This window comes from Toxotes jaculatrix, chromosome 16, assembly GCF_017976425.1.
Source record: "Toxotes jaculatrix isolate fToxJac2 chromosome 16, fToxJac2.pri, whole genome shotgun sequence".
Lineage (NCBI taxonomy): Eukaryota > Metazoa > Chordata > Actinopteri > Toxotidae > Toxotes > Toxotes jaculatrix.
The window spans coordinates 20818883-20845573 of record NC_054409.1 but is presented as its reverse complement, the minus strand read 5'-3'; the positions used below and the strand labels follow the sequence as shown (position 1 = coordinate 20845573).

The following is a 26691-nucleotide window of genomic DNA, read 5'->3' as shown; positions in this document are numbered from 1 at the left end:
ATTAAAAGGAAATGGAAAAGCTGTTTGACATTTAATGTTTGACATGTTAATGTTAATTCAAATTTGAAAATTAAAATGAAATATAAACAATGTAACCTGATTTTCCATTTGAACACTTCAACTGCTCTACGTGGACAATATTCCAATGCAATAAACAAAACACTCTTCAGCAACAATGTCCTCACCCGCCACTACTGCTGCTACAAGTCATGGACATTACCTTCATCAGAGATTTCCATGTCCCTCTCATTCTCTGTCCCCAAGTCAAATCAAGTCAGTTTTATTTATTTTATAATGAATCTTCAAGGGGCTTTGCATAGGTCTCATAGGTGTTCTAAGTGTAACGGCAACACAAGCAACAGTCCCACCATTAATGTCTGGGGTAGAATACCAAGGGGCACCCCATAGTTTCCCGTCCCACTTATTTTTTATCTTTTGTCTGTAAACTAGGCAAAAAAAAAAGACGCATAAAAAATTCCCCCAAAATACCACTTGGTTGTGCCTCCGGTGCATTTTCTGTCTCTCAATGACATATATATTTTACTTATTTTACTTCGCACATATATCTGTAGCTCAGTTTTTGACTAAGTTGATTGAACCTACTTGAATCATGCACAGAAAAAATAATCAGTCGGTCAATTTCAGTTTTGCCGTAGTAACACTGGGGGTATGTTTACCAAGGTTATGGTGCAATACTTGGAGGGGTATAACACACGCAAAAGAGATAATTTACATGAGAGGTCAAGTCTTGAATGAAAGAAAAGGTGAGGGTAAACAAGCTGATTAGTTACAACGAGACTGATGAAGTGAGGGAATGGAGAGTACATACGGGTGGAATAATAATGAGATAGATGGCCAAGTATGAGGATGCACACTGATATATGCTGAGGCATGTACTGTCCTCCAGTTGAGTTCAGGATGACTTTTTCTTATGGTACACTGCAGCATCCCTAATGATTCAAACTACAGAAGTGCTTAGATCATCACAAGTGTGCTTTTACATAACACACTCATCCAAAGTTTGCACCAGTTAAAAACACCCACAATGCCCACGACACCCACAGACCACATGAGTCGACACAACACTGACATAGGCGTTTAAAAAAGATCCCCTTTGAGCTGGGCTGTGAAATGTCAGAATCTGAAGATGAATGATGATCTTACACCAACAACCTAAAATATTTTCTTATTTTTAACTTCTACATTCTAAATGACTTTACACTGACCTCAGGTCTCTCTAAAGGCAGAAACAAGACAGTGACTCTAACTTGTGTAGTTGCACTTGGCATCATTTTCTTCCCAGTAAAACAGAAAAATGGTTGGATTTGTGATCATTTCTCTACTTTACCAATAAATTAGGGAATTCATGCATGTTATTAAGTTTCAGTGCACCTGTATGATTCAAAAACACCAAAGGCTGGATGAACGGCTTTCTTCCAAATTATATTCCCTCATTTAGTGTATGTATGATGGTGGTGGAGAGTGTTAAACCATCTCCGTTTCCAGTGAAGCTACTCGGGAGAGTTTCTCTCAATCAATACAGTTTATTTTAATTCTGGGAGACAGCTATGCTTGTTTATAGATCTCAGAGGTCATCAGAGAGCATGTGTAAATTCTGTTTCAGTGTGGATTGCCAGGTGAAAGGTTCCTCCTTGTTGATTTTTTGTTGAGCTTAATTTATTCTGGAAGTCTCCTTGAGATCAAGATCTCTTTTGCATTCTGTTGTCTTTTCTGTTGTCTTTTCTGTGTTATGGAGAAACAACCATTTTACACATTAAATATTTTTGAACTATAAAACAAGATTTCAGTTAATTAGGCGATCAAAGGCAGACTGCAACCTGGAGAAGACCTGATTTGCTGTGAAGCCATAGAAGATGTCATCATCAGCATAAAAGATTTATTGGATTTATTTATTTTCAAACTGAGCTCTGTAAGCTTGCCGGAGATCCTGCAGAACCAATTGAAGTTGGGGTCACCCATGATAAGCAGCTCAGAAAAGCATACTTTTACCATAAAGTCCTAATCTCTTCCAGAGAATCATTAATTGCACAGTTGGGGAAGGGGTTAATACCGATACAAGTGATGTGAGCATACCCTTCAACACATACTGTATGTCCAGAGCATTCACCAATCAGTCACAACATTAAAACCAGTAACTGCTTTCAATGTTGGAGCTTATCCGTGTATAGTCACATTCATGAGGCACTGAAGAAGACTTAAGTAGAGATGCAACAAAGCAGTTCTCGACAAAAATCAGTATGCCAACCCCTTTACCTTTCCTGTCACATGTAAACAAGGTACAACAATAGTTATGTCTTCAACTGGAACATGCAGGATTTCTTTGAGGATTAAAATTTCTTGTGCAGTTTGACTTCAACACATGTACACAGTCAATTTTTAACTTTGCACATGCATTTGAAAAGTCAGGTACAACATCCCTTGGTGATATTTATTTTCTTACAGTATCATCGACACTGTCACAGAGTGCAGGGTGAAGTCACGGGCAGAATACAGAAGAGGTGTCATGTAACTGCACACAGTGCAAACTAAATAATTGAACTGGAGTAACATTTCTGCCAAGTGTTCCCACGGTCAAACTAAAACACAGAGAACAAATCAATTTTCATTATCACTGTGTCATTTTTCTACTGTGCCCCAGAACTACTGTAAGAATAATGCATTGACTTTTACACTTTACGTGTAAAGGCTTCGCTCTTTCAGTGCTTGTTTCTGTTAGCTGATATGGGATGAAGGTTCCATTTTAGCAAGAGAATACATGGAAAGGTGGAAATATTTTCAGATACATTTAAGTAAAAGTTTGGAGCTGTTCGGGAAGGACTGGTTTAAGAAATTAATAGAGTTTTATATCAGTTAAATGCAGAGTGGGTCTTTTATCGCAAACACACAGTTACACATCAAGTATGCACACACACATTCCCATAAACACACACATCAGTTGGACTGCAAAAGGAGAGAGCAGACATGCAGAGTGCGATTACACCAGCATGCAGGAACATCTGCATGAATTATCGCCTTGGAGCTATTCATCACACCCAGAGCGCTTCCAAAATACACTGTATTTGTAACACAACACACAGGCCGAGACACACTGCATACACACACATAATCTTCCACAAACTAAAGAAGGAAGGAAGAAGAGACTGGAGGTGTGCCCAGACCAGGTCAACCATGTCGGAAAAAATCTCTACATTTGAGAAAAATAGGACAGTTGTGTGAGGGAAAAGAGGAAAATTAGCAGGTGGACGCTACAGCGCTTAGCCTCGGGATTGATCACAGCCACCACACTGACGTAAGCCTCAGAGAGGTCAATAAGGAAAACCATTAGCTGACAAATGGCCACCACTGTAATGTCATTATAAACTAGGCCTATAGGAATCAGAGGGTATATATCAACACATGAAAAGGAATAACAACAGCACAGACATTAAAACTAATGCTTCCCAGTGATAATCCCGTGCTTCTTACTTTGAAATGATCATTAAGTTGCACTACTCAGATGTAAATGGGACATTTCGGTCATTTCAGTGCTTTCATTTATGCTTCTAAGCTCAAATCCTCCATATTTTTCAGGCTCACAGCTCAGGCTGTTTCACTCATGGGAACGTAGGCCATTTGGATAAGACCAGCATCAGGCGAAATTATTTTCTCCTCTCACTTTCTCGCTGTGTCTTTTCATCTCTGGCATGTGTCCTAATAACACCAGGTGAGACACATAGAACACTGAAAAACAACACTGCAGCAATATTCAGGGCACTTCCACGGCCTTGCTTGCACATGCATGTACACCCCCTTCAGTGATGGCCCTAATGTAGGATTAATGTTGTCATTTGCACCTATTGTTCACAGTCTCCCCGCCTCTTCTTCATCTGTCCTGTCCCCTTGTGTTGCAGTTTTCTCTGTAGCCTGTAGCCTTCCACCATCCCCACCTCCTCCCAGCCTGCTTCCTCTCCCCCCTCCACTGACTTTTAAATGAGCAGAGCACATATACCACTACCTCCATTAAGCAGACCCTGTTTGCCTTAAGGTGCTGTGTGGTGTGTGAGTATGTGCCTTGTGTGTTTGTATGCACACAGGTGCGCGCACACGTGCATGTGTTTATGGAAGTATTATATGTGCATACGGTGAGAGAAGGGGAGAGAATGAGGAACAGGGGAGGTAAGGAGGGTGCAATGATGTGTGTGCATTAACTGCATGTGTGGGCGGGTTGTGATCACGTACCGCTGAGGTCAAATTTGCAAAGATTGAACATAAACACCCACATTCCTATTTTCCATTCATCTAGGGTGGAACAGCCATTAAATCAGTGACCTGGTCTCCCTGCCTGCATGTGTTTATGAGCCTGTATGTGTGTAAATGATGCATGTGGATATTTAGGAGCACAAACGTGAACCTCAAATAATGTAAATTATTTCATGAAAAATGAGCAGGGACAAAAGAGGGCCAGACAGTTGTAAGCCCACTTGAAGAAACATGTGCGATGTATGATTTATGGAGCACCTTAAAACAGCCGTAGGTCTAGCTTTTAAACATGAATGAATCATGTTTATCTTTCACAATAGAAACAGCCCATAGTTATGGTACTGTTACTGGATGATAATCGGTTTTGTGTGTTTTTGCTTTATCTCCTGGGAATTTCTACATGTCGCCTGTGGATGCTTGACGAAGCTTTAACAGTATGGATTTGCAGCGACAATGTGAAAAATCCCACTATTCCCTCCTCTATTTCTCTACGCTTTACAAATCAATATTAGTGTGACCACCTTACTTGATATTTCAATGGTGGAGTCTGATTTGATGGAGAATGCACTCTGGGTAAGTGTTACAGTCACTGCAAAATGTATAGGAATCATTTAACCACGCTTTAGGTGATGAGGTGATGGGGTTTTTTTTAGATTGCAGTCGTTAGTGCTTCCTCAGCCATGGTGAAAGTTTACAAGGCTCAGATGTATCTTTCGTTCATTAGCACACCAACAGTGTTAGCAGTGTTCCCCTCACCCTTCGACTTCCTGCATCACCACATAGCACATTGTCAAGCCTGGAACAAAACTGTTTGCCCTCACTGCCCACTTCACATTTTTTTTTAAATATCATGCCTAGTAAGAGCCAAGCAGAAATCAAGAGTGCCCATATGCTTCAAATATTGCATTTGTGACTTGCAGGAGAATTTATGTCCCTTTTAGCCCTACCTCTGCAGTAGATGTAGTTTTAAGAATTTTTAACACGATAATTGAATGGTTTCTGGGGAAAATCATGTCAGACACAAATTATTATTCAAAATATTTGTATATGACTTGAATAATGTCTTGAGGGGATCTTTAAATGGTGGAATAGCAAATAAACCACTCATCTTCCACTTTCCTCCTCACACCATCCTTTCCTCTGCTGTGCTCCACTCCCTTTTATCCCCTCCATGGGTTACTTCACGAGAAAAGTAGTATAGTGGTAGCAAGGAAGGGGAGGAAATAAAGCATACAGAAAATGAGCTTTGGGATGACGCATGAAAGTTGTTTGTTTCCTTCTTCATTTCCAAACCTGTGGGGCCTCACAGTCAGTCACACAAACAGGAGGGCAGAACATTGGTTCCACTTACAAGCCAATTCAAGCACAAAGCAGCTATGTCCAATTATGGGAGGTGCAAATTAAAAGTGCAAATTGCAGTGTAAAAATCTCAGAGTCAAATTTAAATGTAAAACTTGAAGCCAAGGTACGTGGAGCATTCTAATGAAGCCACTGAAGGGGATTAATATGTTGGGTAATTGCTGGATCTGTTCTTTCTCTCTAAAGCCCCTTTTTAATCAACAGTCCACTAATTACTAAACCTAGGGATGTTATGAATAAAAAGCTGTTGGTCTCAAGAAGATGGGTGGACAGAGAGATAAGAAAATGTGGTTTGTCCCTGCTATCCATTCCGAAAATGTGTGTTTTTGATATTACAATAACAGAAGGAATTGTTGGAGGATGCATGAGCAGGGGCGAAGCTGCAAATTCTGGGCCTCTGACAACAGCATAACAACAGCTCAGACACAATAAATATCTACAGTCTGTGCTTTGTTACAGGGCCCCTGTCTTGCTCTAGGCCCCCTAAATCTTTGAAAAGATTTCTTCCCTTAACAGCACCCCTGTGCTGGAGTGTCATATTACCATGTTTGCAGGTCTCATGAAACTTTGAAACAGTTTTGGAGAACAGTCTCCAAATCGATCTGTTTATTCTGCTCAGTGTTCCCAATGCTGGAATGGTGAATTCATTTCATATCAACCTTGGACACTGACAAATCACCCTGGAAGGAAGATACAGTGTGGACTAAGACTATACAGAGCAGAAAAGCGGGGTGAGTTATACTGGGCAGCTGAGGAGATCTCTGAATTATTTCCCATTGACAATACACTTCCAACATTGTGATGGCCACAAAATATTCCTGGTAATTCATTAGTGCAGTTCATAGCAGTGTTGAAAAAAAAACAGTCTTGTTTAGTGAAATAAGTCAAAGGTACAGAACAGTGAATCAAAACTTTGGAATTTCAATACGAGTAATACCGCACTGTTTGCAGAATTATCAAGCTTTAAATTCTGTCCACTGCTTCACTAATTCCAGCACTTACAGTCAGAGGTTTAAGGTTTATAGAGCTTATTAAATACACTCAGGTCTAGACAAGCTCTGTTTGAATCAGAAAGGACAAAAAATATATATAGGACCACTGTACTTGAAATAAAGTCTTTTTTTCTGGTTTGTGCTAAAATGTGATTTTTTTTTCACATAAATCACTACAGAGCTTTTAGTGCCACCACTCTGTAAGCAGATCCAAGCACTGTACATCCCTGCACACCCAGAGGATCACCGCCATCTTCACCGGTCAAATCAAAAAAGCAAATAAAAGCAGTCATTTCAGCCCCAAAACATTCACGTTGCAGTTACATATCCTTCAGTAACAGTGACAGAAATCTTATCAAGTTTCTGTTATAATGGTCCATATTTAGCATTTTTAGCATTGCCCACACTTGTTTACTTGGCTTGCAGCTGGTGTTCCTTCACATTCACGTCATATCGGAAGAAGCAGAAGCATGGACTTCTCATTGTGACAGCTTGAAAGCATTCCTGTGTTTTACTCATTTAAACACCCGCATCAAAAATCATTTTTATGTATGAATTTTATGTATGAAATCAAATCTAAATGAACCAGACATCTTTTGATTATTTGGCCTAGAGTGAACATGACAGATGATTGTGACTTTGCTTCGACTGCCAACGTTTTTTGATTCCCTGTACTCCTAGCAACAGACATCCATTATTTTCGATGCCAACATCATTATTCTCCTAAGTAACATGCATTCACCCGTTTCTTAAAGCTTTAGTTATTAACTTCAGTCATGTGACCATGTGTACAGCCAGTGCAGTATATTTAAGTTTGTGGCTTAATGGATAATCAACATGTTAGATGCAGTGGGACTTTAGATTCTGTATTTAGTTAATTATCACATTTTTGAACAGTAGACTACACCCATGGTCATTTTGATTTACAGAATTTATATATTTTATGACTTTTTATCTAATTCAACATGTTCTACAGTGACTTAGTATTGCACCTCGATGAAGTTGGATGACTCTTCAGCTTTGTGTGCAATCATATTGTGACCAAAACATCACACAGCATAAACAGGGTTGTTATACATAGATGTAATACAGTTTTGTCAGGATAGAGAGGACTTTCATAAAGAAGTGTGATGGCAGGAAATTTTTGTGACGACGTGGCAGTTGTGCAGCGCTCATTAGTTTGTCAGATAACGCATTCCCTGAGGGGATATGGCAGCCTCCCCCTGCATTGCTAAGTGAAGCGCTGACAGCTGTGACATCAAATCACTGTTTGAAAGCGTAACTCATCGCTACGACATTGTGTCATCATAAAAAGGAGGCCATACCTGCTAGTCTCAGTGCAACAAGCTTCACGTTATGACAGCCAGCTGCACCAATCTGCAGCATGAAAGAGGTAGGTGGCAGGTGGGGGCTAAAGGATCTGTGGCTTTGAGAGAGGGGGAGACGAGAATGAGAGGTAAGATGCACGGGGAATAGGAGTAGAGAAAGTGGGAGGGCAGAGTGGAGTTTGAAGTATTACATGGAACCGGGGGAGCAAGACATGAGTGGAAAGGAAAACAAAGGACAGAAAAAAGCACTGGCAGAAACAGAAGAGGTTAAAGCAGAGAAAACAGATGGATGAGAAGAAATCTGTCTGAAGTTTGAACAGACAGATTTCTGTAATCTCATTCAAAACAAACTCCATTTGAAATTAATATTCTGTCCATACTCACGTTCAGTTGCAAAAATGGCGAGACCGTCGTTTCATGACAGTCTAACACTTTGTCCGATCAGAGGCTTAGGAGGGGATTCAAAAGGAGCCGGCTGTGCTCTGGTAAACACAGATCACTGCCAATTATCACCCAAACCAGCCAGATGGCTGCCAGTGCTTTTTGTTTCCTTAAATGCCCTAAACAGAGATTTACAGTTTACACTGTGACATTGTGATGTCTACATTTTTGGTACTGAAAAGGAAGTGACAAAAGAGTGTTTTCTAAACCAAAACTACAAATTCCTAGGTGATACAACTGTGACACTGATTCAGAAAAGGTGCAGCTATATGTATACAAGATGTACTTCTCTGCAGCTGTGTCCTACAGCTTTTATTTGACGTGACTTTCAAAGAGAACCAGTTTTTATGAAGTCAGCACTGTGATTTTGACAAGCTGAGTCTCAGGCTCTGAGTGTGTGGTCTATCTTCTTTTCCTGCGTCACAGAAAAGCATGTGGTTGACTTATCTGAATGGTTACAAAACAGTAGGGGGTCCCAGGCAATACCCGTGGGTGCTTTGCAGACTTCCCCCCCTAGCTTCAGCAGATTCCATGCTGAGCTCATTCAGTCAACTCAAATACTGGCCACAGTTTTGAAGTCAAGAATAGGACTTCTTCTGCTGACTGAACTTTTTTGTAAGACTTTGATTCCCTCGCTTGTCAAATGTGTCACAACTAAAGTCAGAAACATTATTCTCCGCAGATGAATTGACAGTATCATCCTGATTTAAAAGACCTGGACAGGCAAACTCATCTGCAGCTACCCTCAGGAAAAACTGCACTGCAGGTTTCTGCTGTAGAAAAACAATTTCCCACACCTCCCTTCTTCCAAGATTTTTCCTTGGTTGATGCAGATAGTGCTTTATTTGCATGTTGTTCAAACATGTAGTTGTCATATGCAACAGTTGTGTTCTCACATTCTAAATGTACATACAGGTGGTGTGATTATGAACCTGCTTGATGAATAAAAATCTGTTTGCTTAGGCATTTGATTCTTCTTCGTAATGGCTGATCCACATCCAACCAAACAGATTTGAAGCCAGGCCTGCTCTCATCCAAAGCCAGCAGAGGATTTCACTGCAAATTGATGTGGTCCCTTTTACTATGTCCCTGCCTGAGTACTGATAGAGCCCCAATAAATCAAGACAATCACAAGGAGATATGGGAGAGACTTTGCAGTAAATCCCACTGGGATCATAAAAGTACAGCATCTAAATGTGTCTGTCCACACTACCTGTCTCTCTGTATTTCACGCTGTCTGCCCTATGCTTCCTTCTTTTGTTGTTCTTTCATTTCTTTGTCTCCCTCTTGATTTCAAACACTCCCTTGTCAATGTTAATCCTAATAATTTTTTTAACTGTACGAGTGCTGATTTGCTCTGTCACCTTAAATGTTCACTTACTTTCTCAATGACTGTGCCAAATTTCTAATGGCAAAAGTAAAGTCATTCATAGAAAGAGGATTAGAGTGCACAGTATTACACATCACTGGGTTGTGGCTCTCCACAACCACTTGTTGTACTTGTCACTCGTGGGACTCATTTTACTTTGACACTGCAGTGGCTGCTGTGCACAGACCCATGGAGCAAGCACACGCAAGAAGCCACCTGGCAAATCACAAGTTCCCAACAGAATGTCGTTTTTTTTAAACTTACATATATCTTGACAGTTTAGCATAAACAGCAATGAAATTGAAATGAGACCATTGCCATTATTGAGCCAACATTCATCACAATAGTTTGTTCAAAATCTGTATGTGCTCATATTATTGTGTACTTTTTTGATCCTACATCTTACACATGTTCAATAAGCAAAACAAAAAATTGTTGCCAAAAAATTGCAGTCATCAAGAACTACAGGGATAGAGACTTCTCACGATGGCTGAGTCTAGAGCAGATCTAGGTGAAAAAGCAGCATAGTGTTCTTTTATTCCTCTATTTTTATAAATAAATTGTCCCTTTAGGTCACAGAACTCCCCAGAGTGACATCCCTTTATGGAGATGACCTGTGCCTGCTGAAATATTCCAGGCAGTTTTAGCACCTCCAGTCCTCACTGTGAATCACCACAGTCAGCATATACCAGAATGTCCTGCTGTGGGGCCACCTGCCAAGTACATTTATCACCATATCAATGATGTTGTGCGTTGCGTTCCTACAAGTGGTGAATGCAGGTGCTTTGGTACTCACTACCTGAATACCCAGAGGTGTAACAACCTGACTGCTCCTTTATTTAAAGATGTTACAGAATATGTTTTTCTCATCAAATGAGATTATTTTACCAAAGCCGATGGTGGTGCGGTGCTTATATTGACCAGCAGGTGGAGAAGTTTTGTGGAGTTTTTTTCTATCCTCCAGCCCCCACCCCTGTCCCTCCTCTGTCTGTCTCATGTTGCTCCAGATGAGAGGAGTTTCTACACAAACTTCATTCCAGTCCACATAGGGACAACACATGTTGGAGACTCACAGAGACCGAACAGAGAGTAGAGAAACGACACTCTCAGACTGGACTTATTTTCTGTTGTTGGATTATTTCTCTCAAATCAGGGTCTTCATGTGTTCTCATTTCTGTATCAAAGTATTTGAGGGTGAGAGCTTCTGTGTGAAGTGTGAATGCGATTGTAACCGCTTGTAGACATGGATTCATCCTTTGTTGTGACTCTTCCGCTGGCCCTTCTCCTCTCTTTGCATCTACACTGCCACTTCCTTGTTTGGGCCGCAATGGACTCCTGCTATGATGAGGAGGGTATCCCGAGCCGTTGCATGCCCAAGTTTGAAAACCTTGCCTTCAATCACACTGTGGAGGTATCAAATGTGTGTGGTTCCCCACCTGAGGACTACTGCATGCAGACTGGTTCAACGCGGTCCTGCCACTACTGTAACGCATCAGACCCAGACCTGAGCCACAATGCCAGCCTCTTGACAGACTTCCACAGGAATGAGGAGCTTACATGGTGGCAGAGCCAGTCCATGTACTATGGTATCCAGCACCCCACTTCCGTCAACCTCACCCTCCATCTGGGTAAGAGCACCACAGAGCATTGGCAGTTCAGTCTGAGCCCAAGCTTTCTTCAGTTTATAGTATGTGTTTGCTCAGGGTTCAGTTATGGCCTTTGTTCTTATAATGTTACACATTATGTCCTATTTCATTTTAAAGTGCTTGAAAGCTTTTTATGTGCATTGTATTTGCTGTGTCCATGAATAGAATCTGAATATCAGACATAGATTTAGTGCTTCACTGAATGCAGATGGTTTCCGGGGTAGTTGAATATAAGTGTCATCAGTTTTTCACTTTTATTTTCTGTGTGACAGAATACATTGTTTTGTGTACTGCAAGACCACTGATGGGGAAGCCTTTAATACAAAACAGATGTCCTCAATAACACATGATTTGTATTATTCAGTGGTAGCTCTGATCTGTCTTCATAAAAAAAAGTCTTTGGCCCAGACATGGCTTATGTGTGACTGCATAGCCACAGTGGAATGTTTGAGAATTTGGTTGGATTTAAAGTGGATCAGGAGAACACACAGTTCCATCTAGCATGGCTAGATAGCAACTGAGTGATGGCCCACATTTACTTTCATTCAGCCCACATACGCCCATGGAGTATTGGTGACAAACCCAGCCAAATCTGGCTGCCACAGTGCAGTCACAACTCAAGCTGACGAGGCTTTTTATAGGTATGAATTCGACCAGAACTTGACTAGAATACAGCCACAACATACAGCCTTCATAGAAAGCTGTCTCCAGTATGACTGGTGCCAGACCATGCTCACGTTTATATAACCATTTTAGCTTGAAATCAACATTTCACATCATATCAGGTTACAAATTAAAACAGATTTCTTGCGACAAGTTCAATTCATTGTTCTCATTTCAGCAATCAAAAGGTTTTTCTACAGCATACTGCCCAACTGTCTGTAAACAATAGCCACTAAATATTTTCAGGGAAATTCCAGGAAACAAGCAGCTGACAACCTGCAGAAAAGCCCCAAGTTTGGCAGGAATAACTCAATAATAAGGAAAGAAGGTCCAACTGGTTTCTTAGACATTTACATAAAATCCATTTGGAATTCAAAAGATACACTTAGTTTTCAGGGTGGTAAATAACATTGACCCCTGCAGCCAGAGTTTTTTGCTTTTGGTTGGTCAGCAGGTCTACTGTCACATGAAATTATGCTTATTTTCCCTTCACTTTGGTGAAAGTTTTCATATAACTTCTGTAAGGAAATTCTTCAGAAATACACTTAAATCTAAATTTAGTTAGGAGTTTTTAAGTGTAGTCAAACACCTTTTTTTTTTTAATCACAGTTACTGCAAAATAAAATAAAAATAATACAGCAACGTTTTCTAAAAGAACAAAAAAAAAATAGCACTTGAAAAGCAAAAAAGAATTTTAAGGATTTCCTCCTCCACAGTCTTTTCCTCTGAGAAAATGCATTTGCCTCACTTTTTGTGCACTGCGTACATATTTGCATCTGAAGACATTCCTCATTTTACAAAATTTTATGAGACCAGCTTGAGCCATTAGCATCATTATCCCATTACCATGCTGCGGAAAACTGCTGAAATAAGTAACACAGCACATTTGTCACTTTAACTGAATTAAATAGTGCCGATTAATGTTACAAAGAATTAATGCAAATCTTTCTATGAAATTACCTTCCCCACTTCCATTTATTTGCTGAGCCGTGTTTGAGTGTGAATGTTCTGGTGCGTATGTGTTTGTAACAGAGGGTTTCTTATCGACAAGGGTATTCACACCAATTTGGGGCCCCAAACGACTATTGCTCAGGGTCCCCCTTTAATATTAAACTAACTTTAATTAATATTTTTTGTAAAGAGTACATTTAATAAATTGAATATAGAGGCTGAAAACAGCAGCTTGCTGTTTATTCTGTCTTGTCTTTGCTTATTTTCACCGCACTTGCCACTGATTGCTACCAAACCAGAAAACTTAGTGCTCTATTTATTCTGAAAGAAACAATACATTTTAAGAAATATGTGTATTGGCTTTCTTGATAAGACTAAAATAAGAAGACCATCTTGAATGATAAATCAACCTGTCTGTTCTAAAAATTAATATGCACCTAGTGACTGAAAGACAGTATGAAAAATCAACTTCCAAAGAGTTGACACTTGCCTGTGTAGAGCCAATCCATCACAGTGAGCATTATTAATTCATTCATTTTCTCAAAGTTATGTTACTGTGTGGTAATTTAGTTGAAAGATGGTTGATATATAAATTGCTCAAGTGGTTTGTTACACAAGAATTTTTCCCCAGCCTTTGACTGATGACTCAAACTTGCCCACAGGTTTGAATGTCAGGGAAAATCTGTTACCCTGAGTTAGAACTGTAGTGACCTGTCAGGTACCCTGATTTTGCGCAATGTGCTGCTGAAATATACTTCAACCCTCCCTGCTTTTTTTTTTGTACAGGACAAATGGGAAAATAATGGGTTTATACATTGATAATTTTCATCAGTCCACTCCTGCTGTAGACATAGACCACATCTTGGGGAAAATTTGGGGTCTGAACAGTAGATGAAATCGATTACCAGGTTGTCTATAATATGTATATAATATGTTTCTGGCCACCTGGTGGGTGTAAGCCCATTCTCCTTCTTACTCCGTTTTGTCTCCACCAACTCCTGAGGGAAATATGCTGTTACAGCTGTTAAATGTTGACCTTGTAGTTATGGTAAGAGTGACCCAAACAAAAAAAAAGGCGAAAACTGAGATTTTGCCTGTGATTTTATCTAATACGCAGCCCTGGCTCTGTAAAGCCACATGGAACTATTCCAGCCAACAGGGGGCGTAGGTGGTCGTGCATAAAAAAAAAGTAGTAGAAGAAGAAGGGGGGGTGCGGGAGCGAGTGCTAGAGACGGTAATTTTGGGACATGGTAATCTGTTGAATCCAATCTCATTCAACATAATTGCTTCGTCAAGAAGGAGAGATAGACCTGTCTGTTGATGATGAAAAGTTTTATGATCAGGCAAAAGGTGGAGAGACCTCTGAGGGTTGAACGACGTGAAGACGGATGCGGAGGTTACTCTATTTCTACTCGACAGGTGTGTAAAGATTAAGATTAAATGTTACTTTATTAATCCTCGTGGGGAAATTCGGTTGTAGCAGCAGTCACAAGGAACGCTAGTTTCGCTAGTTTCGCTAGTTTCACAGAGCTTATGGGTCCGTGTTGTTTGCTAATGTTTGTGATGGCTAATACCAGCAGGTTAGTTAGCAAGCAGGTACCTGTGTCACGTGTGGGTTTCGCTAACATCAAATGACCTGACCTCCCTGCCTGTTAGCGTGTTAGATTCGCAGCAGCAACTGTAGAACGTTTGCTAACCTACGTACTTTCTAACATTAGTCACATTACTTGTTGTCTCCTTGTTTGCTCTGTATCATGGTATTTGTCCGCATAAAAAGTCAAAGATTTTATAGCCACGAAGATCTAAATATACAACTTTGCTAGCTTAGTGGGATTATTTGGATTGATGTTTGAAATGCTGTACCAAGTAACGTTACCTGTCTTGTTAGCTTGTTAGCTACAAATTATCGCGCTTTCTTCTGTCTGTAGTCTTGTACAAAAAAAAAACAACTATGTAAACAACTAACTCTCGCTAGTGGTACTCTGTGGGTTTTGGATGCTGTGTTTGTGGAAATTTAGTTTTTTTCTGATAGCGTTATTTATTGTAATATTGCTTCAACTGTGAAAAAGAGTATCCAGTTCAATGCCGTATGACACCGTGGATTGCGCCATATTCATATAATTAATGTTAACGTAATTCTCAGTAGAGTTGTCTTAATGAGTATTTCGATCCGTTGTTATTATGAAAATATTGATTATATCCTCTTGAACTGTGGTTAGAATCACCTTTGCTATACCCTCAGTACTGTGCAAAAGTTTTAGGCACTAAACAAAAAGTGGACATGCTTCCAAAAACAATGCCATAAATTGGTTTTATTTATTAACTAATTTCACACAAACTGCAGTATGGGGGGGAAAAAAAGTATTTGGCTTGACTACCAAATTTTTAAAACCTTTTTAAAATTTGTGTGCAGAGGTGTAAGTATCTTGGAGAACTTACCATGGTTCTGTGGATTTAGGCTCTCTCCATGTCTTCTGTCTCTTCATGTAATCCTATACTGACTCCATGATATGAAAGATCAAAGCTCTGTGGGGGCCAGACCATCTGCTGCAGGACTCCTTGTTCTTCTTGTTACTGAAGATAATGACTCTGGTTGTATGTTTGGGGTCATTTTTATGCTGCAGAAAGAAACTGGGACAGATCAGATGCCTCCCCTGATGGTATTGCTACCATCTTAACATCTAAAGTACCTAAAACTTTTGCTCAGAAATGTACGTGTGTGTGTGTGTGTGTTTGGACTTCCAACAACCAGTCAGGGGAGGCAGCTCCCGTTCAAAACTAGAAATTTTCTTGACAGGTCGGATCTCCTCCCTCCTCCTCTGTAGGTGGAGAGTGGGCGCTCCCCCATCAAAAAGCTCTGCTTCAAAGGAACAAGAGACAGGGACAAAATGATGACAGAGGTTGAAAATGTCAGAACTTTGACTTTACACAAACTGTTATATCACGTGTTCTGAAAGCAGGAAGTGTCTCCGTCAAATGTAGAATATTGATTTCCAATAGCAAGCAGATGTCTGGCTGTGTTTTGAGGCTTTGTTGTTTATAATCTCTGGCTGGTTCTTTTCCTGGAGAAAGGTGCCAATGCTGCTGCTGCTGCTGCAGAGGTATGTTTTGCGTTGTCTGGAGGGTTTGTTATTCTTCAAACAAACCAAACACCCACAAGTCTGTCTCACTCAGACTAAATTGACCTTTGCTCATTTCAGCACTATTGCCAAACATGTGTTTCTCAATACCCGGTGCCTTTGGATTATTCTACCTGCACTCAGTATTCATAAAAGAAGGATCATTATGTTTTCATAACACACAATTTTATGTAACTGTATACCGTTAAATGTTGTGTGTGTGGCATCCTCATCGTCTGTATGAAAGCTCTATGTTCCATCTGGGTTGCTGGTGGGGGGTGCCTTTGACATTACTGTTTTCTTTTGCCTCTCCAAACAAAACAAGCGCTCTCTGAAGGGAATACAGGCAAATGCTGGGATGATAAACACAGCACTAGGATGCAGGGACACACATTGCAGCCAGGTCAGAATGGGTCTGTGGAAGACTAGAAAGAAGAGGGGGAGTTGGGCTGCTTCAAGGGGAGTAAACAAAACATAATGAGGAAGAAGGGGGGAGAAAAAAAAGAAGATGCTGGGGGGTTTGCTGGTGAGGAATTGGGGTCAGATTTTTCCCACAGAGACTTGGTGAGTAACACACACACACACACACATTCAAACAGCACACATTGATGTCTACAGCTGGTTCTCATTCAGAGCCGTCAAAGAAAAGCAACATCCTGTCTCCGATGTAAAACAATGATAAAAGTCTACCACAGTTGGCGTGACGCGCTCACAGCCAGATTATTGGTGTGCATATGAGACACAATTCTCTGTAAGAGACTAGGAATTCATTTCTAAACTTTTAGGCGCAGCAAGATTAGGCAAGATAAACCCACTCATCTGTGTATTTGCTGATCACAAATATCTCAGCTTGAAGTAAACAGATTGTAAATATTGAGTCTACAGTACTTGTGGCGAGTTTCGTCTAAGCCTTTCTCAGTCTGGGCAGACGAGAGCAGCTGTGTTAAGGTGACATGGATGACTCAGAACAGGTCAGATGCAGTACTTCAGCAGCCCCCAGCCCTTCCTCTTAAAGTAGTATATGTCCAAGCAGTCGTTTTATTGTTGTGTCTGTGCACAATGTGAAAAGCTTTGGTTTTATTTGTGATTTCACGAAGTTCTGGCTTAGTCCTGTAAAGTCACACAGTTTTACTGTGTTATCAAACTTGTCTTAGTGTTCAGCGCTTAAAGACCTGTCGCTTGGTGAACAAAGAGAGAGCTTCAAACGGAGATATCCAAACTGTGAAGATAAATGTGTGAATTCTGTCTCAGGGCAAATTTTCTCTTTAGGTAGTTTTTGTTGTATGCAGCTTTGCTTTGTTAAAACCTAACAGCTAAAGCCCCCCTTCTGTTGTGCCCGTATAAACTATGCGCTCCTGAAAGAGAATGAATCACGAATCATTAAACATTATGCATACAAACATACAAATATCATTTGCAATTAGTCTGCAGTTCATCACAGGGGATATCCAACAAATGTTTCATCTTCTGCCTCTTTTATGTTTTTTGTCTCAGTCTCAGCAGGGCTGAGCTCACCTCATGCAGGGAGTAAATGAAAGCTAAATGATCTTAGGGCTCCTAAAGGAAGGATACCATTAGAGTTTGCTGCAGAGAAAGAGACAGAGATGCTTGTTTCTGACTTGGCAGAGAAACGCAACAGATGTCATTATGGCTGTACCAGAGGATGGCATCCCTCTACGAATTTGCAGAGTGGCGGAGACTCAGTATCTAATGATGTAGAAAAAAATCCCCAAGAGTGCAATGAAGAAGCCTGTTCTACATGTTACTTCTCACTCTGGTCTCAATATGACTCCAGTTTGTGTCTGCACAGTTAATCCTTTTTCAAGTTGCACAATATTTGGCAGACTCTGAATGTGTGTTTGTACTCAGGAAGTATAACTCTGCAAGTGTGTCTGATATGGCTCCAAGATTATTGTTTGAAGTGTCCACAGTGAGTAAACAATGGGAGGAAATGACACCACTCAATCATAAAGAAGCATTGATTCTCTGTTTGCCTTGAGATTAAGGAAGAAGATGTCAGCTTTCTTACAAAACCAAATAAGGACACTTCACTTTTCCACACAGGAAGCATTGTCTCATTAATTCGAAATCCTGTTTAATAAAAAAATACATATACAACTGAACTGCAATAGCAAATATGTTTTGTATGAAACATATTTGGCTGTTAAAAAAAAAGTCTTTCATTCATTCATCCAAAAAAAAAAAATCCTAATTTCTATGAGACAGGGTTGACCTTGGAGACTCGTGCCTCCATTTGCTATGCACCTTCAAAAATACTTTGCAGACATTTCTTATGTTACAATGTGATACCAATTATAACACAACTTAGTCTGATCTGCTAAATCCCCCAACACCAAACCAAATGGAAATCCGGGTATATCTCCTCATTTGCTCCGGATCCTCCAGATGCACAGATTGTGCTCTGAAACCCATTTTCCTTTTTCGCAGATTGAAGTCAAATCACTGTTTTAGGGGGAATACAAGTCTAAGAAAAGTCTTACTTCCTCTCTGCTTCTTTCTGTGCCCACAAATCGCCATTAAAACCTCACCTTATGTCATTCAATCAAGGACATGTTTAATTCAGTGCCATGCTCAGCCCCTCATGGCAGTCATTAGTGTTTTGCATGTTTGATTAATCACTTTTGTGTCGATCAGATTGGTTGCTTTCTTATCATGTCTCAGATGTTGCATCATTCTGTATTTTAACCAGAGATTTGACTATACAGGCACTTTTCCCTTCTGTGATTTTGCGCTCATTGCCCTATTCTATCCTACAGTTAACATAAGAAAAAAGACTTTTTTGTCTCTTTGCCTTTGACCTATGTTTCATTTCTGAGGTCCATTATGATCTGGATAATAAGAAAATAATCCTGGGTATTCTTCTACTCCTGCAGGAATGACATTCATTTACCCTGCACAGAGGCACAGGAAATTAAGCCTGTCCCTATTGTTTTCTGTCTTTTTATAATGCAATTATGTCAGTTTTGTTTTCTTTGCTCCTGGGCCCTAAACTATCACCCCACAGTATTTGTCTCTTACATAACCAGCCCCTGATCTAACTGTAGACTACAATGGATGTACTTCTAACAGTAATTCTTTCAATGATTCCATTCAAATCTAATCATGTCTGTTTTCCACAGGGAAGGCCTTTGAGATAACCTATGTACGATTGAAATTCTACACCAGTCGGCCGGAGAGCTTCGCCATCTACAAGCGCACGGAGGACGACGGGCCCTGGTTGCCTTACCAATATTATAGTGCGTCTTGTAGGAAAACCTATGGGAAGGATGCTAAGGCCTACATTCGCCCAGGAGATGATGAGAGGACTGCTTTATGTACGGATGAATTCAGTGATATCTCACCCCTCAGTGGAGGAAACGTGGCTTTCTCCACCCTGGAGGGACGGCCCAGTGCATACAACTTTGACCAAAGCGTGGTTTTGCAGGTGAGGCCACATTTCGTTTGTATAAATATTACAGCCATGCTTTTTTTTTCCTCCCCATATTTTGGTCAACGTGACTCCACTTTCATCTGTTATCTGAGTGATTTAGCAGGAACAACTAACTAAAAAGCTGCCACACATTCTTGTAATGCAAAATTTGAGTGTAGCAATTAAAAACAATTAAAACACAAATTAATGAAAAATAAATATTTATTAGAGACAAATGTTATATATAGATTAAACACAAAAAACATTGAACTTTTTACTACTTTTTAATGCCTGTTTTAATGCATTAGGTTTCAAGGCCTTAACCCAAAATGGATGTTAGATCCTGCTAGTGTTGACCTTTCCAATATTTTTATTTCAACAACTTTTGGGGAAAGACATGTCTCAGTTTGACAGTGTGAACAACTTTCTTCAAAAAAGAGTTATTATTAACCTCTAGACACAAGGTCTGATCTCATCACATACGTAGCGCATTGTAACAGTGCTGTGTAGCTTAGGTTTATAATGGCATGTAATGCTTTCGGTCAACACCTCAAGTGTGAATCATCAAACTCGCTCCACTCTCCAACATTTATAAATAAACAAAGACAGTGTAGCCATACAAATATACCGTATATTCATGCCTTCAAGCCCTTTTCGAGGCAGCTGAAGGGAATCTAATGCTGTGTTTAGCTCTGATTAACATTGATGACGCCTTGAGAGGGCTGTGCTGAATTAATGGCAACCTCTTGAGGGCAAGTCTGGGAGGGGTGGGCACAGTAAAGCCTGGCTAAAAATGAGTAAATAAAGCTCTTGCTGCAGACTCTTTGACAGGGCTGTGAGTATGCATGCACGGACCTGTCCATGTATATGCTCTGCTTCGCTGCTGTCTTGTGTGTATTTAATGTATCTGCCTGTTTAATGTTGTGGCTGATCGGTGCATACAGTGAATGGAACCTTGTCACGGCAAATTATGTGAATTAGCTAATTAGAGCAGAAATCCTAGAGGACCAGCTACTGAAGGAAGATATATCATGATGCTAAATACATTAATAATAAGGAATACCTCGATTTCTGAGCAGATGAACCATGAGTATACGTTGCCAGAAATAGTAGATCAGGATATTAAATTATGATTCTCCGGTTCCGATGGGCAAGGAGATTTTAGTTACTGCAGATTTTCAGTCTCAAACTGAAATCTATGTAAACATCTAGCCAACTGCTGATGGTTCATTTTCTTTGGTTTACTTAAATTTGTAGGAGACAGACTTGAATGATTGTGTATTTATCTACTACTAATTTCTTCTGCCAAGTACATTTAGAGTAAAATGTTTTTAACCGGATGATTATGTTCAGTTTTTTTGTTTTTTTTTTTCCCCCCAAGTGTTTTACCGTCTTGTACCACAGAGGCCCTGCAGTGGTTACAGTGTGTGGTGGGCATACAGAGTGCAGGGCTTTGATACTGGAGATCGGGGTTCACGTTCTGAGTCCTGCTTTCAGATAGATTTAGGCAACAAAGGCTTGTTGGATAAAGTCATTTAATTATTAATACAGGAAAGACGCCCTGTTTTGTGCCTTCAGTCCTTAACCAAAACCATAATCTTTCCTTAACCTTCAGTTTAGTACTGTGAGTACCAATCAGAGCAGAGGCAATAGAAATAATACAGTAAAGCAACAAGTCTTTTAAAGCCCATTGACGGAATGAGAAACAAACTTAAATGACCTCTTTAGGAACAACATAGAGAACAAACCTCATTCAGAATCTAATTTATTGCTTCTTAGTTGAAGTCCCACAGCCACCTCCACATTCTGATCCACAGGATGTGGACAATGTCCTGGCCTCCCACAGGCCAAGTTTTTTCATTCTTCCTTTTTATTTTTTCCACTGTCCCTTACTCTTTCTGCATGCTGCTATTTTTTGTTCCCTGTCTCTACGACAACAACAGAAATTCCCACCCTGTAGTGGACATACATCTTAAACAATAATCTCCCATTATTTCAGAGGGAGTTTTATGCTGCAATGACCAGACCACAGTCATGCCCCTCTCCTGCCATGAGCAAAATGTTCCTTAAGACAGTGTTAATGGTGGCATGTTCTTCTGTCTGACCTTTCTCCTAAAATATAGTGTAGAAGTAGGTCTGGAAATGCAAGACTACCACCTGTGTAAGAGAAGCTGTCCTCCTCCACATCATTAAATAAGATGAGTAAGGGTGTCTTTTGGAGGATATGTGAAGGATGTGCAGTGCAGCATTGCATAACCATAACCCGCTCCCACCTCTATAAAAGAAGCCATCTTCCAAAACTTAATAACATAAGAACGCGGGACTTTTTGGAGAATATGTGATGCTCAGCCTGCCAGTGTATCTGCTGTTTAGTGTATATGACTGTTATAAATCAATTTAAAGATGTTTAGCTATAGCCAACCCAAATTGCAATATTTCTTCCCAGCTCTCTCTTTATTTTTTTGAAACTCATCTGTGAAACATGTTGTGTTTCAAATCTCTGAATATGACATTCAGTGAAAAACTGCTGAAGCTCGACTCTAGCAGAGTAATGGCTTTTTGTTCACCAGCGCTGGTGTATTTGAATAATGTTTGACTCATTTCCCCCTAAACAAAATATATTTAATTTGTGAATAAAAGCTGTTTCATAAAGGTTAGTTTTAAAATACATGTGTGAAGTGATGAATAAAAGTAACTTAAATCTTCAAATAATCACTTTTGTAGCAATGCAGAGCACGTTGGCTGATTCTAATAGTTTGTAAATGATGAGGATTTACTGTGACACTAACATTGTTTTATTTGCTCTTCTAAACCTCCTTAAGATATGAATTTTAAAAGGAAAAAAGAGTGATGCAGCTGACAAGCCCTTAGGGCTACATATGGTATCTCTGCCAGCATGAATACCTTAACCCCACCCCCCCCTCCCACCCTAACACACAGATGCTTTCTGTGCCGGATGCTGTCTCCTCATAAAACCCCCCCTCTCATCAACCACGGCACTTTGAATGGGTGACATATCTGCAGCCTCCTACAGAGTAGAAAGAGGCAGCCTTCCTCAAGAGTGATCCCATTTTAAACTGGGAAAGGATGGAGGAAAGACAGAAGTGGTGAAGCCACATCAGCTCTCAAGCATATGCTAAGCTGCACTGAGCAGCAGGATAAAGACATTTTCTCCTCATCTCTGCTATGTGAGGTCCCCGTGCATTTGCAGCAAGTGAAAATAGAAATAAAATGCACTATTGGATTAGCTTTAGTGTTGCTACGGGTTGAGCATATTGTGTGGCAGGCTGCTGTCAGTAAGACGACATACAGCCGCATGAAAGAGGAATCTGCATGCAGGACTGGATTTGGCTCCTGAGCTTCAAGTCCAGAGATTCTACTTCATCTGTCTTGCAAGGACAACAAAGAAAGAAGAGTGGATTAAAATAAAAAAACATATTTCTGTGGCTTAGCACTAACCACTTAACGTACACTGAAAAAAGACCTCTCTGGAAGTTTCCACATGCACAAGGATTGTCTCTCTCCACCCCATTATTCCCTGATTCATCCCTTTTCTTCCTGCTCAGTGTGTATTACTTTGCTTCACCTCCTGCACTGGTAGTTCTACATTTTTTGCATGAGAGCAGTTTTAAAGTGCTTACAAGAAAAGGTAGTGCAGCCCGGTTTTCTAGTTCAGAGATTATTAAACTGTCCTTTTCTGATTAATCCCTTCACACTGGCCCTCCACCACTGTTCTATTTCAGCCTCTCTATCTCTCTGTTGAATAAATGTGGACTCTGGGAAGCTGGGACAATAGCAAGCTGGAGTCTAGGTTTGTAGGACATACAGAATTTCACCTGGTTTGCTGAAATTTTGTGAAGTGAGCATTGTGTTGTGTAGTTGGAAATACATGTTCCATGCATGAACAGAGTATTTTTCTTACCACGAAAAAAGGATTATGTGGGATTAAGGAGTTAAGGGACTAAGGATTATGTGAAGGAGGCATGGCAAGAAACAGGTAGCCTGAGATCAACAGTAGTGTGATAGGAAGAAAGGGCATTGTGGTCGGGGTGGGGGACACTTGCCATAATCTTAAATGACCCAGGCTTAGTTACAAGTCATGGAAGGAAAAGAAAAGCAAAAATGATCTGGTAGCAAACTTTATTTTATTTTTTTGCCAGAAAGCTTGCCCAAAACCTCACCTAGGCTGAGTTTAACTGAAGTTATCTTACTTGCTTACATTCAGTCGTTTGTTCATTTTGTCAGTTTGTGCGGTTGTCACAGAATTCAGTGGAAGTGGTATGTAATGATTGTGTGTCCACAGCACACTGAATTCATCCCATTATATCTGTACACTGTAAGGTGCGAAAACAAGAGGGCACTTTTTGCTTTTATGCATCTTGTAAAGTCTCATCATGAGGTGAAATCACTTTGTGAGATACAGGCCTCTGAGGATGGCAGCACTGTTCCAATAAATACCCATATGATTCTGTTTTTTACACTTCAGAAAACTCATCAAAAAAAGCCTTCAGTCTATTTATCTAGGAGAGTTTGATTCCCAGGTGCGTTCGTTGTCTGTTCCTCAGTCAACATCTTTGTGTGATCATTCCTGCTCTTTGGTGTATGTGGCACCACTGTGACCAGCTGGATGGAAAAATCAATCAGTTAATACATTGGTCAGCGTGTGTGTGTGTGTGGGGGGGTTAACAGTGTTCAGTCAGTAAAAAAAAAAAAAAAGGTTTGTATACATGTGTCAATGTTAGATTCTGTTCTATTGTATAGGTGTTACTTCCCTCTCCTGTAAACGGTACAATGTTATTGTATAAAATAGTATCATAAAGTGTTGAATGATTTATTTTCTGTGTATGACATAATTAAGATCTCTATCAAAACTGCTTCTTCGTATTAAATAATTATGTGCTGAGAAAAAAAAATAATTTGGAGTGAAGTAAAGGTTAACATTAATATTTCTGAATATACTGTTTATTATTGTGAAACACAAATTAGTATTGAATTAATAAGCTCTGTTATGCAAACTTATTTGTGCTTTCATTTCAACAACTAAAGCTTCTGATTACTCCTCATAATCATAATTAATGTGCAAAAATACACAAGCTCAGTCTTTCTTCACCAGTCACAGTGTTGAAACGGCTTAAATAACCAGGGAATATTGTCATATCTTGTTGATCTATTGAACCATTAGGTGTTTTTATTTTCATGGTGAGGTCGTGTAAAGTCATAAAGCCTGTGCATGGGCGGGTGATTGGACTTCAGTTACATTAAAACCTGACTACTAATGGTGTTCCTGGCTGTATTTCAGTATGCTTTGGATGACATCGACCCACTGATTATAAAGCTGTGGGGGATCAATATAAGCCAAGAATACATAGATTAGGTGGCAAATCTCTCAACAGACCTGCCAAACACCCTCTCTCCTTCACTCCACCGCTCCCTCTCAGCCTTCCTCTTAAACAACAAGATGAGAAGACCCATAATTGACTGTGATCTGTTCTCCCATTAGAATAAAAGGCGGATCAATTCCACCATTTCTTTCATTAAATCTCTCATTCCCCCTCTATTTTAAGGGTGATGGGACAGATGGGTATAGTGAGCAGAGACAAAAACACATCAGCCGTCCTCTTTGATGCAAAAACAAAGTGAGTGGAATGCAAAAGAGGATTTGTTTCCACATAGTGAATCATAAAAATGAAGATGAGACATACTCTTCTTTGATGGTAACATACTAGTTCCAGCTTGAGCTACAAATACTAGAAAAACAAGAAGAAGACAAGCAACTCAATACAAAGGGGCGGGAATGAGAGCAGCACTCAAAAATATCATTCCCACAACAGCACTATTTATTGAATATAAGATGAAAGGCGTAAAAAGGCGGGAGGAGAGGGCAACAGGGAGGGAAGTGCATCCAAGCTATTTGTTTTAGACAATAAATACAGCCCCTTACACATATCCAAAAAGCTTTTCCCCCTGTACTGTAAATAGTGAGTAGTTTATTTCTATATTATTATATCACTATACTTATTATTATACTTTATTTCACCAGGATAATACTGTATATTAGAAACAAACAATAAGACACTTAAAATATGTCAAACAGATGGTACGGTCTGTATTTAAAGTCCTGTAGAGTATTTTTATTTTATTATTTTATTATTTATTTTTCTTTTGTAGAACTGTCCAACTTATTCCCGCCTCTCCAATTTTGGGCTGGTGGTGAAACCCCTCGTAACAGTTCTGTCAGATACGGGGAAGGCTGTGTGATGCACAGATTTATAAAACCCACTGTCAGTATAGTTACTTTTGTCCTTTCCACTGTGATGAAATTATAGCTATCTGCAGAAGTTTCTCTGTCTTTCTGTGGTTTTTTTCAGGCTGTGGCCTGTCATGAGACAGGCAGCTCTGTTGATCACTCACTGAACCTGAACCTCTGTTCTGTTATGCTGCAGTGGTGTTGGGAACCAGGCTGTTCCCCAGCAATCTGAGCAAGCAGAGGGGCGTTGTATATGATGATGATGATTATGATGAGGAGGAGGAGTTTTCTGTTTATAAGTGCCTTTGCTCTACTAATTACATCCAAGCCAGCAACTCATTTTTTGATAGCCTTGGTCTTAGTTATTTGCAGTGTAGGCAAGGATCAGACCTACCCTTCCTTTCTCTTTGAGGCTGATATAATATCTTAAACCACAAATGCCTCTGTGTGAAATGTACTGTAGATTTTGCAAAATTTCCAAGGAGAGACATCATGACTCCCTCATCATGTCTCAGTCTCAACAGTTTTGTGAATCCTGTTACGTTAGTCCACATATCAAGTGGATGTCTGTTGTCATCTCTACATGAGCCTGGCAATTTTGCTAAATAGCACTTTAGCAGCAATCACACTCCCTGAAGAAGTCCTTCATCTTCACATACCTCTTCATTAAGCCAAACCTCGTCTGCGTGAATATGATTATATTGCAATATGGAGGTGATATTGGCTGACTGTGAGGTTTTTGTATGAGTAATATGGGATAAGGGTAATACATGTAGGATATCTGTCACATTTTTAGCACCTTTATGAGTCTCTTCTACTTCCAGAGAGCCACACGCGATGACCTCCCATTGTCGTTGTTAGGAGTTGACCTTTTCTCATGTCGAAC

The 26691-nt window shown here is 40.0% G+C and overlaps 1 protein-coding gene across 2 annotated transcripts in view; it reads left to right on the top strand.

Moving 5' to 3' along the window:
- Positions 1-10823: 10823 nt before the first annotated feature.
- lamc3 (laminin, gamma 3) overlaps positions 10824-26691 on the top strand; it is a 121438-nt gene continuing 105570 nt past the window's right edge. For both annotated transcript variants that reach the window (XM_041059177.1, XM_041059176.1), the window contains exons 1-2: positions 10824-11377; positions 19269-19573. In XM_041059177.1, coding sequence (XP_040915111.1) covers positions 10993-11377; positions 19269-19573 — 690 coding nt within the window. In that variant the 5' untranslated portion in view covers positions 10824-10992. The remainder of the gene's footprint in view (positions 11378-19268; positions 19574-26691) is intronic.